This window comes from Cyrtonyx montezumae, unplaced genomic scaffold (assembly GCF_038088225.1).
Source record: "Cyrtonyx montezumae isolate F1298 unplaced genomic scaffold, pur_monq_1.0 scaffold_4, whole genome shotgun sequence".
In the NCBI taxonomy this organism is placed as follows: Eukaryota; Metazoa; Chordata; class Aves; order Galliformes; family Odontophoridae; genus Cyrtonyx; species Cyrtonyx montezumae.
Window position 1 is genome coordinate 16,138,705 of NW_027072045.1, and position 15,339 is coordinate 16,154,043.

A 15,339-nucleotide genomic window follows, 5' to 3' on the forward strand; every position below is an offset into this window, starting at 1 on the left:
TTCCACATCCCTCACGGCTTAGCTTGTTTTCTAATCTAAGTAATCTATTGGGATTTTGTCTTCCTCCTCCCTAAGGAAAACAGTAGCATCCAAAGCTATTAAATCTTCCTTCACAGGAATCAGAATGATGGTGCGATTTTGTGGATATATTTTATTTTATTTTCTTAAAGAAAATAAAAGACAATGATACAAGAACACAGTCTTTCTTTGGTCTCACAGTCAAAACTTCTTTAATGAATCAGCTCTGATTCTGATGCTTTTTGCAAAAAGCAGCTTCCCAGGCTGCTGAACTCCAAGTTCTTCGAATCATAGAATTACCAAGATTGGAAAAGACCTCTAAGACCTCTATGATCATCCAGTCCATCCATTCACCCACACGTCCCTTAGTACAACATCTAAATGTTTTCTGAACATCTCCAGGGACAGTGACTCAAGCACCTCCCTGTGCGGCCCTTTCCAGCACCTGACCACTCTTTTGGAGAAGAAATTTTCCTACTTCCAACCTGTGAATCTCTGTGGTGCAAATGAGATGCAGACCACACTCCATTTCACCACATTTCCAGTAGCTTTTAGGCTCTACTTCTCTCTGATCCTGCTCTGCCCAGCATGCTACTGAGAGTTTCTCAGTCTTGCTTGCTCTCTTGTTTGTGTGGTACATGGCTGGAGATTACAGTAGCCTTCAGAGGAGAACAGAGTTCAACAAAAGAGCTTTGTAGACCAAACTCATATAAACCATCATGACCTCTTCAATAAAGAATTGAAGATTAGTTTCAATTCCGAATATGAATTTTCCTTACTATGTAGCACCCACAGTTATGACTTCTGCCAAGTTAGAAAACATATTCAGGTCAGATTAAGCAAGTAGGAATCACATTGCTTTATATGTGGCAAAATAATTATTGTGTATAAAAAACACACAGCAATTAGGGGAAGAACCCTGTTCATGTAAAACAAACACAAGGGAGACGATGATTCAGGAACTGTAAAATGCTAAACAATCAACTGCATCAAAGAAAGGGTGGATCCAGATAGTTGCTCTCACCTTTTTGCTTCATTCAAAAACAAAGCAATGTTTACAGGCTCAACTTGTAGATGATTTCCAAACCCAAGTCTCCATTCAAATGGGAGCCCCATTGGGTAGGAATTTCATTCCCAGTGGTAGGAATTTCATTATTTTCAACATCTGGTTTATGTGAAATCAATGTACCAATTGTGCACAGCACTCTCAAAACAGACTGCATTATTCATTCCCTGAAAATATCAAATCATCCTTCTTAGGAAATTACAGAATTAATATAACCTAATAAACCACAATACACATATAGGAAAAGCTTTTCTTTAATGAGATTACTAGATGAAGAATATATAACATGCAGAAAATAGATGCATGCATTCCTGATTGCTATGCAATATCAGTAAGATAATTCTGAGTAAGGAAATGTAAAGGAAGAATGGAAAACACACAGTTTTAATGTCAGAGTTGAAATGGGAGAACATATCCTCTAGAGATGATGTTATACAAATCGAGTTCTCACATAGCAGGTAGGTGATGTTTTTCAGAACAAAACTAAACTCTTATTTGCCGAATAGCTGCATATTTGAATCACTAAAAGTAACTAAGAAAACTGTATTATTTTTGATGAGTTGAATAGTCTCAACTTTAAAAAAGTAAACAATCATATGATTCATTTGCAATTCACAAAATTAAATGCTTTTATTGTTGTTTACGAATTATTCTAATAATTTTGTAATAACATAACATTTAGAAATACCAAGAAACAGATAGTGTTGCTTGCCTTCCAAAATCAGAAAGAAAAATATCTCACCTTTGTTTGATTCCAAAAGACTATTTTGCCAAAGTGAGACAAAGTCATAGAAAGCTGTTCTTTTTCTGTGATGCAACCAGCTGTTTCTGGACAGCTCTGCACATCAACATACACCTTACTGTATGGCCCTGGGAGGAGGAAAAGCAAGGCTCTTCCAAGTGAGGCAAGTGGAGACACCAGAGCATGGACTCTGCTCTAGACTTGAATCTGTCACCCTTGTAAGCTCTTCTGCACCAGCCCAGCTGCCATTAAGCTGTAAGCCAGAGATCCACAAAGAGTTATTCCTACATGAAAGCATGGGCTCTGGAAGGACACAAGAATTTAAGAATAGAAACAGCAAGTGCTAAGTGGAGAGAGTTGGTAGACAGAGGAGTAAGAGTATGTAGTACTGGTAGACAGGAGCCATACAGATATAGCATGGAATGGCATAAGGTGAAACAAAGAGAGGGAAAAAACAGCTCTCAAAAAGACATTTTTAACAATGAAATGAAGAGCCAAATTTCTGCATACCAATGGAATCATAGAGTTAGGTTGCTGCTTTCACTTCAGAATGAATTTTAAATACAAGAAATTTATTTCTTGCAGAATTTGTGCATATTGTGAAGCTATACTGGCCAGCTTTAGCTGCTCTAGAAAAAAGGGGTCCAATTGGTTGCTCAGCACGTGCTGTACTTGAGCTGCAGCAGCTTCACTGCCTAAACAGAGAGCATGTCTGCCACTTGAAGCTGACCATTTGTGACCTTTCTTCCAAATCTTCCCTGCTGTCTGGTTGATTATGCTTCAAATACTTAGAAAAAAAAAATCACACTACCTACATTACAGTTCTGGACTATTTCATTGTAAGTATCACAGCCCCTCTTGTCATTCAACCTGTGGCCAGTTTGAATCCTTGTGTAGGCAATACTGGTATATATATAACTAAGATTTGGCATACATGCTGTCATTAAAGAATCAGAAATTAGCATTTTCAATAAAATGAAGTCCAACTAAGTACCAGAGTCAGTACAGGTTATAATTCAGTTGTGCAACTCTCCAAGAAAATCTTGCTATTGTCCCAAATTCCAGATATATGTTCCAAAAACTGTAACCTGCTCATTCAGTTAAAATAGATATACATTAATCAGTGAGAATCTTTTTTATAGGTCTGACAGCAGATAAAAATAACACAGCAGATAAAAATAAAATCTTTCTAGATGAAGGGGTATGAAACATGACAGGCTTGCAGAATCACATTGTCTGCAGTTTCTGATAGGAGAGGTATGAAATAGCATCACTTCTGACTATTGATGGACTTTCAATTTACACTCCCTTTAAAGGAGGTACAGTATAAGGTTGAACAAGAGCCAAAGAGCTTTTGGAGGTAAGACTAGCACTGCAGAGTGGTGTGGCATCACAAAATAGAACCTGAGGGGGAAAAGGTTCAAGAGAAAAAGGATGAAAGAGAACTATAAAGACAAAAATATTAATGTAAAGCACAGAGCAATTCACCTTGCTGCAAAGATAGAGTGGGAAGAGGAAGGCACAGACAGGTCTCTTTAGCCACTACTTAGACTAGTAATTTCCACCAATTTTGGTCTACCACCCTAATAATTTTTCTCAGGGTCTAGCAGGATTTTGCATGGACAGAAAACTCCCCATGTACCACATGAAAAATTCCGCTCTTTCTGTTCTTAAAGGTCATTATTTCTCTTATCATGAACTTGAGAAAACCCCAGAAAATGTTTCAGATCCTTGTACTTCTTAGTAAGCACTTTTTTCCCCTTCTAGATTCAAGCATTAGTTTCAGCTTGTAGGAAACGTTGCTTAAGTATTTATTGGCACTTCCGTTTTTTCAAGGGAAAGGATTAATTTCATTTTGACATGCTGCAATTCAAAGCCAATCTTTTGCCTGTAAGAAAGGATTAGGGCCCACGCAGATCTTCTTTCATACCTTCTTATTCTGTATTATGAGAATTTGCATCATCTGGGATTACACAATTCAGATCAATGCAATCAATACCTGCAGGCAAGGTGAAATGCTGTCAGAGTATTGCTCAAACAAAAAAGGTTTCAGTGAGCTGCATTCACCTTCAGAAGAGGAAGTAGCACAATGTTGTAAATAGCTTTCATCAGCTCAGGCTGACAGCAAAATGATAAAAAGAAACTGCATTAAGAAAACAAAAGTTGGAGTGTTTTCATTCTCAGATACGCTTCAGGGCTTTTTCTCTTTTTGCTGTGTGCAGTAATGCACTGAGCTATGTAGGAACTGGAGAAAGGAAAAAAGAAGAAAGAGCTGAACCTTTAATGTACAAGGAGGTAGATGGTGGCTGGGATGCACACCTGGGTGGACAGCTGGGCTGGATGAGGCTAGGACTGGTTTTGCTAAGGAGCAAGATTCACAGATATTTATAAGATAAGCTATGGAAGGGAGTGGACAATATGGATGGCTACCATCAAAAAGACCAGAGGCCAGGGTACACGGCTTAGGACAGACCACTTGGATCTATGAAAAAGACAGGTAGAATAAGAAAAAGACAGATGAACTGAATTTACAATAGTTAGCTTCTTGACTAGCCTACTAAATTTTCAGAGGCTGTAAAATTTTAGAGATGACTAAAAACAATTTGTGATTTCTAGGGCAATTCTTCGCAGTTATTTCACCTCTACTTAATCCAGAGTACATTTAGTCCCCAGAAGGCTGGTTGATTTGATGATTTATGTCTCTGCTCCCAGGATTTATGACAGTTTACATTCTTACCATTCAACCTTAGGTCATAAACTTAGTTTACATAATTTAGATTAAAGAGAAATAACTGTCACTGAAAAAATACATTCTTAATGGTCAGTGATACAGAAAATTACATTCTTGTGCAATTAAATTTCAACATTTCTGTGGTTTCACTTAAAACTGCTGCTATTCTATAGCAAAACTTCATCGCCTACAAATTTAAGTCCAGAAATACAGGGTCTAAAGTCCACAGAATACTTTCCTTAATTAACTTTCATAGACCTTGGATCCTGATTTTAGGACAAAGATTATTCAGTCCAGGTTGAAACCACCTTTCTCGGTGAGTATCAGGCAGACTGATATTTTCCCAGTGTTCTCAGCCAATCAAACTAACACTGTCTGCCAGGCGAAAAAGACAGTGATGTTGTTAAAGAGCATTCTAATCATGTTCCTGCCTTGTTTTACTCTACAATTCGTTTCAGAACTTGAGCATCCCAAGGCACGCTTTTTCTTCAATTTAAAACAAACAAACAAACAAAAAGCTTCCTTTTAAGTCAGCCCTATACTTGTTTTATAGTCCTCACCTGATGAGCTTCTGTAAATATTTGAGACTTCTTAAGACTGGTACCAAATACATGCAATTCTTTAAGGGTACTGTACTGCACTACTCTATTTACCTAACTCAGCCACTGCATCCTCCCCATTTCTCACTTTTCCTTGTGGTGAGCCTACCCCAGTTTGCTTGCTGACAGCACTGGCCGCCACTATTAACCTCAGCTCACCCTGCCACAAGAGTCCCTCTGCCTTTTGGAAAGTAGTTGTCACAGTGCTGGAGGTCAGCTTCCTCTGAAGAGGTGTGATACTGCTGAGCTCACCATTAGGTCTTTTTTATAGAACTGTTTACGCTGGATATGAGTTGTCTCCCTGATTACATCACATTTGTCTTTACTTCAAAGGAAAAAAAAAAGGAGAACTATAGTCCAAATCAAAGCTGATAATTGCAAGCTGTATATCCTTGTTTCCTGAGAATTATTGTCTTCGTGCTTTACATGCCTCTACCACAAAAACCACAGAAGCTCTGACACAGCAATATCTCTAGCTACCTGAAGGTTTCTGTACTGTCCCACAGAATCTGCAGTTTTCTCTCTTGCCCCCCAAACCCACCTATTCCCACTCCCTCCCCACTATACTTTCACTCTTCTGTTTCATTTGAAGACATAGGACAGGCTGCAATTAATTTGGAGCTGCACAGTTTTGAAGGGTCGTGCAGACTACATTCACACAGAGGACCACAGTCGGTTCCTCCCTGTCTCCTCATAAATTGGGGTTGTAAATATCTTTCTCTTCTGTATAGCTAAGGATTTTCATACAATTTATGAGCACCTACTATCTTACAATCTCCCCTGCTCTGTCTCGTTCTGCCAAGTTGCCTATCACAAGTTACTGGAAGACCCTGACAGACACTGCAGTTGCATAACTACCATTTCCTTCTGAAACTGGGCTAAAAATGGCACTATCGCCAACACACAGAAGTTTCATATGTCTTCTTCTCTGCCAGCATGTCTCAACTTAGAGGAAAACCCTGAGGTCACTTCTGAGGTTGAACACATACGCCCCATTCTCCCAACTTGCTCCTTCTTGGTTGTTTGAGGTGTACAGAGGTTTGCCTACGCGAAACTACCAGCCACAACTCTGATTTATTGTCGTCTCCATACTTCTCACATCATATCTTATACACCACAGTTACCTGTGTATAAAGGGTACACATCCCAGACTATCTCACATGTTGCTGGACAATCGCCAGATCTGCAATATATCCATTTTTAATGATCTCATCCTGAAATTCCTGTTCCAAAGCAATGAAAATCCCATTTTTCCCAATAATTATTCCAATTATTGAAAAAGGTTGTTACACTGAACATGACTTAAGTTTAAACCTTGCTTTGATTCCTATATTAGTTTATTCCTGTGCATCTGTCAGCAATTTTTACATTAGAAGGCGTAAGTATTATCAGTCGTGGCACAGATAAATCAACAGTTCTCATAGAAGCCTTGCACAATATGATTTTATTCCTCAGCAGGCACTACACTTGCATTAAATAATCAAGGTGTATAATAGCAGCATTGGGAAATAAGTAATGCCTCCTTCTTACTCATCTTGTTTGGATATTAGTGCTTTGTAGATAACACATTCATCAGCTTTTCAGGTATCTGAAAAGATCTGTGACAGCTAAGTCAAACTTAGATGCTGAGATCAAGGAAGTTTTGATCAAATCCTTATAACAAAGACAAAAATACAGCTTTCACAAAACACATTACAGATTCCTTAGCTCTTGGTTTACAACTTTCATTATAGCTCCCAGGAAGATGCAGGTACCAAGAAACCCACTTGGCAGAGCAGGTTAAAACATGCAACTTAATTTTTTTTTGCTAAAGTAGTCCGAAAAGTTAGAATGGATATTTGTTTTCCTCTACTATCATCATTTGGATGTCAGGTTGGCTAATTTCTAGAAATGAACCTGATGATGGTCTGTGGACACTAATTTATCCCATTACTGTGTGATTAAGAGACTTGAGAGATCGGCTAATGATACAATAAGCTGGTGCTCCACAGACTGAAGAAAAAATGTAGAAATTAGCTGTTTTCCACGCATAAAGAGCTTTGCTCTTCTGTTATGACAAAGAAATTAAACTATGCACATCAGCTTTCACAGAAAAGCAGTGATATTCTGCTACCTGTGTCACATGCAGAGGAAATTAAAAGCTCTTCTTCTAATAAATGGTCCAGCTACCAGACTGAATCATAGAAAGTGCAAGAGAAAAGCAGTTGTATGCATCATGTGGGCTAAACTGCACAATTAATTCCATGAAGTAAAGGAAGCAGAGCAGTAGGCCCTGGGGAAGTACCTTGTTAGGAAGGGGAGGCCTTGTTAGAAAGTAAATATAATAATTAGGTGTTGGTGTGGCACTTCAAAAGAAGGTTGCCACACACCATAACTGCCCCCCCAGTCAGTCACCTGCTAGCAATTGTGCCTAAGCTGCCTGGCACAGAGAGCAGGCTAGGAAGGCAGAAAGGCTACCAATAGAAAAAGCAACTCCCACAAGCAAGCTGCAAGAAGAACTGGGAGCTGCCAAAACCAGGGCAGGCTACAGCTGAGGGACACAGGCTGGACTCATCCAACACCATGGAGCCATGCATTAAATACTCCTTGGCTTTACTTTCCACCACAGCCATTATTCTTCCTCAAGCTCTCCTGAGTACAGGCTGCATGTACTTCACGTTGGGACTGACCATACCAGAATGACAGGATGGGGAGGCACTGCAATACATTGCCCAGAGAAATAGTGGGTGCCCCATCCCCAGAGAAGCTCGAGGTCAGGTTGGATGCAGCATGATCTAGTGGGTGGCAGCCCTGCCTACAGCAGGGGGTTGGAACTGATCTCTAAGATCCCTTCTAACGCAAACCATTCAATAATTCTACAATGCCTCCACACCCAAACACTGCATCCTGCAGGCCGATGTCTGCATTGCCCAGCTGACCCCACAGACAGAGCCCCTACTGCCTGACACATCTGTTCAGTGTCCTCACCAGAGGACCTAACACTCACACTCTGGAGAGGCCACAAACAGAAGCATTTGAGCTACCACCACCCACAAGCATGCATGTGTTAAGGCCATTTCAGCTAGCACAGATACAAACTATGATCTCCCAAGACTAGGGCTGAAGAAGGGAAAGCCTTCTCAAGATGGTCTCAATAGAGGAGGCTCTTCACAGGGACAACTACCTGAACTGCAGGCAGAACTGCATGGAGCTGAGTGCAAGGGGAAAGAGGCAAGTGCTGGACTCCAGAGAGGTGTTTCAGGACAGGTTGTGAGGTAAGAGCCGCTGCACACAGCGGGACTTGTGCATGCAGTGTATTAGTTGGTTCTCAACTACTGGCATTTTCCAGGCACAAAGAAGCAGTCATATGACTAAGTGAAGAAACACTACAAAACAGGCAATCCAGCTGGCAGTACTCAGACAGCTTCCTGAAGGGAGGCCATCTGCAGCTGAAAAGTGTTTGGGAGCACCAGGAACAGAGAAGAGCAGTGCAGAAGGCACTTAAAACAGCAGGGAGGGAATGCAGCTGGTAAGCATTTGTTCTCCCTGCAAGCTCAGATGATAAGGCCACCTCTGAGATTGCAGGTTTTATAAGCTCTGCCATCAGCAGAGCATATTCATAGTGTTTAATTGCTCCAGTCCTATGCATTGATGTCATTCCCAAATCTGTTTTTTTCTGGCTAGCTTGACAAGTAACTCTGTTGAGTCAGAGTACCTCCAGAAGTTTTGTAAATAAATCAGTTAAAGGGACTTTGTAATCACTCAACTGTGTTTTTTTCTTAAGATTGTAGTCTACAGCTTCTGTAAAAGTCTGAAAAACTGTATAAACAGCTTTAAATCAATACAGTTCCTAGCAGCACTTTTTTATATCACTTTGATTTTCTTATCGTATCAGCTTAAAAACAGATTTTCAATAGCTCATCGTAGATTTGGGCTATTGAACCTACCCAGAGTGTTAACTATTCAGTTCTCAGGGCAAATGAAAGTAAGTGCCATTTGCTCTTCCTAGCAGTGCTGGTAATCCATCCTTCCACAGCTCTCCACGTTGTGTATCAGTTGGAGACTATACTTTCACTCCATACACTGAAATAAAAAGTAATGGTTATGCCTGCCTGGACTACTAGTCACCTATTTTGTATTGGTTTTCCATAAGTAAAACCTGATATCTTAATACTCAGTTGTTGTTTGTTGGGTCTTTTTTTAACTTAATCTTCTAGCTGATGATACAAAGGTATATTTGAATGTATGCTGATCAAAGGTGGAATTACCTGTTGCAGGTTGCTGCATTTCTCCTTTCTCTCCTTCCCCTGCTCTATCCACACCTATAGCCTTGATCAAGGCAAGCTGTACAGTCCAGGTGACAAGGTGACTAGTAAGCTTCAAGACTCTTTTTAAAAAGAAGGAAGTCTGAAAAGAAAAGATTTAAAAGAATCTTAAAATTAAAAAAATAGAAGTTCAGCAACTTTTTCCACAGCTACAAGCCTCTCTGTATTAATTCTGATTCCTTTAAGAGTCTGGAATGCTTTTGTTAGTTGTTTTTGGTGTTGTGGGTTTGCGTGTGTGTGTGTTAAGCCACTTCAAATTTCCACAAATTAGAAACACATTTGCATTTTTGGAAATCAACTGTCTGGTGGGTTTTTTTACAAGGAAAATGTACAATAAACACAACTCCAGACTCTGTGACAAACACCTCTCAGGTTGGGTTATACTGAGCAATGCAGGTCCAGCCTAAACATTTGTGTATGCTGGCACATCCACCAAACCCAGGGTCTTAAATGCATATGAGATTAGGATCATGCTAATTAGTCTCTCAGCTCTCTCTGTAGCTCTCTACAGTCTTTCAGCTACAGAGAGAGCACTTGAGAGAGTTTTCAGTTTAAACTCATGACTGGTTTTTCAGAAGTAGCCTCGTAACTGCTTCAAAAAGAAGTGCATGGATGTACATATGCTAGGAACAGTGGAAGCCTAACTGTGGATGAAAGTAAGATTGAGTAAATTAGCTGAATACACTAATGTAAAGCCACACCAAAGAGTGAAGTGCTGCTTTCAATAACTTTGAGAGGCAGTGTATGATAACTTAACATTCTATAATTGATTGTTTTTTTCCCAAAATTGCTAGAGGCAGAATAGTCTGACAGTGTCACAGATATCAGATAACACATTAGATTGATTCTCTTAAAGACATTGATCATTCTCCAAACCATAAAAAATCATGCCTGCAAGCTGTACACTGTGTTGTTTTACCCTGTAAGGTACTTGCATTTGGACAACATGAATAAGGACAAAGCAATTTCCAGAAGTGAATATTGACACACTGTGGCTACAAACTTTCTAACACTGAAGCACATAAAAAAAGATCACACTTTCCAGCATCAGCTAAGAAAAAAAAAAATACACCTGTCTATTATCATTGTTGTAAATTTTGGCCTTAAAGTTGCAAAACTGCTATCATTTGAAGTTAAGCCTAAGTTTAGGCTATTTAAGCCGAAGTTTCAGTTGAAAAATAGCACTAAACAATAAGTGAGAATTTTTGAGCTCCTGAAATTTATAAGATCAGGCAAAGAGTTCACTATTTAACTGTGTACCACTTCTTATGTAGGTCCTTTCCAACCTAATGTATCTATGAATCTATTAATCATAACTAAGACACATGAACAAATAGAAATGCACAAAAAATGTTACTACATTTTTTTGTTCATTAAAATAGGATGTTTAGAGATGTAAAGCAGACAGTAGCAGCATAAAAAGTCTCATTTTATAGCTTCAAAGATGTGTGCAAACATCCACTACCTGCTAACAAATCACAAGAGAAAGATAAGCTTCCAGCACATTAGGTAGGAAGTCTGTGCCACATGACACCATGTTACAATGAGGAAGGAAGCGAGGAGAATTTTGGAACAGAGGACAGAAAGTTGGTTTTGGTTGTCTGACATAAACTCTTACAAGACAGGGTTACACTGTTCCAGTTGCCTGGTAGAAACTTGAAGTAAGACTGTGGGGAAATGCAAGCAAAGGAAGTAACATCTGTAAAATCCTGTTTAAAAACCCCAACCATCAAGACGCAAAACTTGCTATGCTCTCACACTCAGTGAAACAGACTATGCTGAATTTTCAATGAAAACAGGAAAAAAAACAACTGTTATTTGCTTTGTCTTTTTGTCTCCAGTGTAGGTTTTTGTTCATATTTTGCTTTTCATTAAATTGCAAAAGCCTGAGGTTACATGTTTGCCTGGGTCTTCTGTGCACAACTTTTTCTCACACACACATTCCGAGTTGTATTATATTGCACTGTTACAGAATGTGCTTCAAAATATGCACGGTATACAAAGTATTCCAATCTCCTGAGATTTAAAGCTTGAGTTAGCTACAGAGCATTGAAGAAATGGGGACAAGGTATGTTAGAAACAGCTCATGATGACACAGATTTCTAATATGGAATGTAAATAAGCTATACTTGGAAAAATTTCGTATGACAGCTATTTTCTTTGTATTCCAAGCTCATGCAATAACAAGCCTTCAAACCAAGATTCCAGGTCTGAGTGGCAACAAGTTCAGTGTCGATATAATCTGGGGGAAATCTCCATATTTAAGGAAATGCATTCTTGGCATCTGAAGTCATACAAACAGTTGGGATGTGAGGAACAAAGAAGGCGGAACTCTGATGAAGTACATCGACTCTTCGCATTGCCATTTTGAGACTCCTTTCTGCTGTCAATGCTGAATGTGACTCTCCTTTGACTTAAGTCAAGAGAGATAAGTGCAATCACAGTTTTGCCTGCAGGTGACTGCAACTCTTTCTCTAGCATTAGAAGTATTTGTTGTATCAACTGTTCATCTTTACACACCAAAAAAAGAGCATAATAAACCCCATGAGTACAACTACAACCCCTCCTGTGGCATTTGCTCTTAGCTTCTTATAGAGACATAGCAAAGTCAGCCTTAACTTTGCTTGGAGAGGCAATGATACATAAAACAGGCTATTGAAGTGCATAGTTACAATATATGCTTACATTATATGGCATAACCCACTGAAACCACAGAGCATCCCCACCAGATGTTCAGTATTTGCTGAGCTGAATTAGATGGGATTTCTAGGACTGAGAGGGTAACTTTGGGATACCTCAAAATGGCAAAAGATGGCTACGTAGCTCAAAAAAATCAGAGACTGCATTTTGCCTTCTGCATTTGAAAAAAATAAAAGAATAAAAAATGCCAGCTTACTTCTCTTTGTAGCACATCCCAGAATACTTCGGATTATAATAATCAGAAGGATTTGGAAGTCATTCTTTCAGCTGAATAAACTCATAACAGAATTACAGTTCTGTAATTTTTTGACTCCATTTTTTTAAGAGAGTACAGGCAGTTACAATGACTGCAGTGTTTTATATGAAGAAGCTTGTCAATGTTGTTCCATGTTATCTAAAAGATGCAGAGTATCCAAAAGTACAGCTCCCCCTAAACATTCACACAGTAGGAATTACTAACTGCTCTTTATTCTCCTGGACAAATAGCCCCTATAAGGTCACAAAACCCCCAGGACTGACCATGACAAACACATTTCTGGGTGATGATGCATAAACATTCACTACACACTCTCTATGTAATTTGCACTTTCTCATTTCCTATCACTTTCCTGAGCAGTTTATTAGCAATACAGGATAGGTTATCAGCACTGAAATGGCATACAGCAGACGTGGGAAATCCGTGCACATTCTGCTGAAGGAAGCAGTGATTACTTCTATCTTCATGTGGGGTTTTTTTTCTTTTTTTTCAGTGGGATTTCTGTGAGACTTCATGGCTACTGTTTTACATAGAACTGTTCCTCTATCAACATGTAGCCATGTCCTTCTGTACTTTAGGATCCTCAAAGTTTTGACTGTAATCCCCTGAAATCTAAATACAATATATTCCTCTACTTTGCAGAAGCTGTTTATATTCCTTGTAAGACTTTTACATGCTGATATTATTTAACTGGTGTGTTTGTGAAGGAACGATGCAGGACGTGTTCCTGTTCGTTAATGGCTGCTTAATTCCTGCTCTCACACTGTAAGTTTAGTGAAAATAAGTCAAGCTTCCCCAAAGATGTAATAATGAAACTTCACCCTGACTTTTAAAACGCATTATTCAATATTCAAATCAAATCAGAAGTTACTTAAACATAATGTCATTTTGAAGAAAAAGCATATACGGTTCACTTTTGAAATAAAATGACAATATTTTAAGGAGAAAACCCTACCTCTAAAACTGAATTAAACTACACCTATTAAAAAGGAGTCACATACATTCATAATGTGAACAGAAGAATGAATAACATGAAACAGAACATAATTTTAAAGGATGGACCATATTTATTTCCTGTTAAAAAAAAAACCAAAAACATCAAGATTTAAAATACAAATGTCAAAATTATTGCACAGTCAGCAAACAATATTGATTGCCTGGCAGCATTTTTTTTTTTACAACATCAGTGTGCAATAACATGCTCTGGCAGGATAAACTCGATGAAATCTGTACTGTGTACCTTTCCCTGTTTACATCATAGAGCATCTTACAGCAGTAAGATATTTTTTCTGGTGTATGTATAAAACATCATACAGTAAAACAATAAATGCTTTATGAAAGCTGGAAAGAAGAGAGAACGTCTCTTAACACTTCCCTTACACTTTGACTCAAACAAAACTAACAGATATTGACTTTCCCTTTCGCAGTCATTTAACATAGGAAGTTCCAAGTATACGTAGAAATATATATATATTAAAAGGATTTGTTATAAATAGCTATAGATTTTATAAGTAGCTTCAAATGTACAATCTTCTGTATAGCTTTGAAAAATAGAAGTCCCAGCATAGTTTATCAACAAAAAAATTCATCCACAGGCAAACACTCTTAATTAGGGTGTGACTCTGTGTATGTCCCAAAGAGCCTGTCCCAGTGGGTGAAGTAAGGAGCATAGTTCGATTTGAATTTCAGGTGATGGAGATCATGATGCGGTGCTCCTCCATACCAACCAAAGGGCACAAGTCGGTGAGTTGACCACGGAAGGTCATATCCTGAATGGTCCTCCACTGACAACCAGATGTTGACAAGGAAGAAAATCATTTCTGTCAAAGGATGGCATCCGAGGAGGAACGGATTGATGGCAGCAAATAATCCCAGTGACAGCAGCTCCCATACACTGGAATATTGTGTAGTAAGAGCAAATGTCGATACGTGCTTGTGATGCACCTTGTGGATGGTCTTGTAGAGCCAAGGCACTCTGTGATGCAGCAAATGCCACAAGAAATACTCAAAATCAAACAGAAGTAGGCAAACTCCTACTTGCAGCAGGACTTGAGGCAGCTCTGGAGCTATCACCGGTAGATTCATTGGTTTCCAGTACCAGTGAAGAAATGTCACTGGGAAAATCCACACAACATGGTGATACACACTCTGAATAAAGCAAGGCACCATCATTCCAAGAGTTGGATAGCTCTGTGGCTGGATTTTGTATTTCCTCAAATTTGGCAGCCTAGTGCTTAAAAAGTCCAGTGCAATATATGGAACACAGAAAGCCATGTATGCTGTAAAAGAAAAGAGCACTGGAAAAAACGGTGACTTGATGAATGTCTCTTTTGCTCTGACAAAGTCCCAGAGAAACTGAAGGCACAGCCTATCCAGCTGTCTCTCCATTGTGCAGCTGAGCAGCACTCTGTCCGGCACGCTGCAGTTCATGCTGATTGCAGTCTGAGGCTCCGTAAATCCTGTCATCTTTTATCTAGGCTGTTCAGAAGAAAACTCCGCCCAGAAACTCCTTATTTAGCTTGGTAGTAAGTAGCTTTAAGGAGGAAGTTCCTTTCCTGTATAGAAGTGGTGTAATGCATTACAATCTCAGAACAGAATTAGCCGCTCCGGTAATCACTGGAACTCCACAAAAGATTTGCATAGTAGGAAAGATAAACTGAAATGTAGAGCTCTCCAACAGTGGAAGAGGGTAGAAGTATTTTCCACACCACTTACTGCATGCACTTGAAAAACTGCTGTCTCTTACTCATTTAAGTTATACCAGACTTTGTTATCCTTTTGCCTTTATGAGTGAGGGAACATAGTCTATCACTGATTTTTTCTGTGCCTGCTGTACTTAAACTCCAGGTCTGACCCATGGATGTTTGGTGGTTAATGGACCTAAACCATAGCTACTACACTCAGGCTGGAAGCACAGCGTAGG

General features: G+C 39.2%; 1 protein-coding gene across 1 annotated transcript; it reads right to left on the reverse strand.

Annotated features, from left to right (window-relative positions):
* Positions 1-14,011: 14,011 nt before the first annotated feature.
* Positions 14,012-14,875, reverse strand: CH25H (cholesterol 25-hydroxylase). Its single transcript, XM_065746103.1, has one exon. It carries the CDS (start codon positions 14,844-14,846, stop codon positions 14,022-14,024), a length of 825 nt encoding a protein of 274 aa, XP_065602175.1. The 5' UTR covers positions 14,847-14,875; the 3' UTR covers positions 14,012-14,021.
* Between the last annotated feature and the right edge of the window lie 464 nt (positions 14,876-15,339).

Bases quoted from the DNA above. Each gene is read 5' to 3' on its own strand.
- CH25H (XM_065746103.1), bottom strand. From the start codon at position 14,846: ATGAACTGCAGCGTGCCGGACAGAGTGCTGCTCAGCTGCACAATGGAG.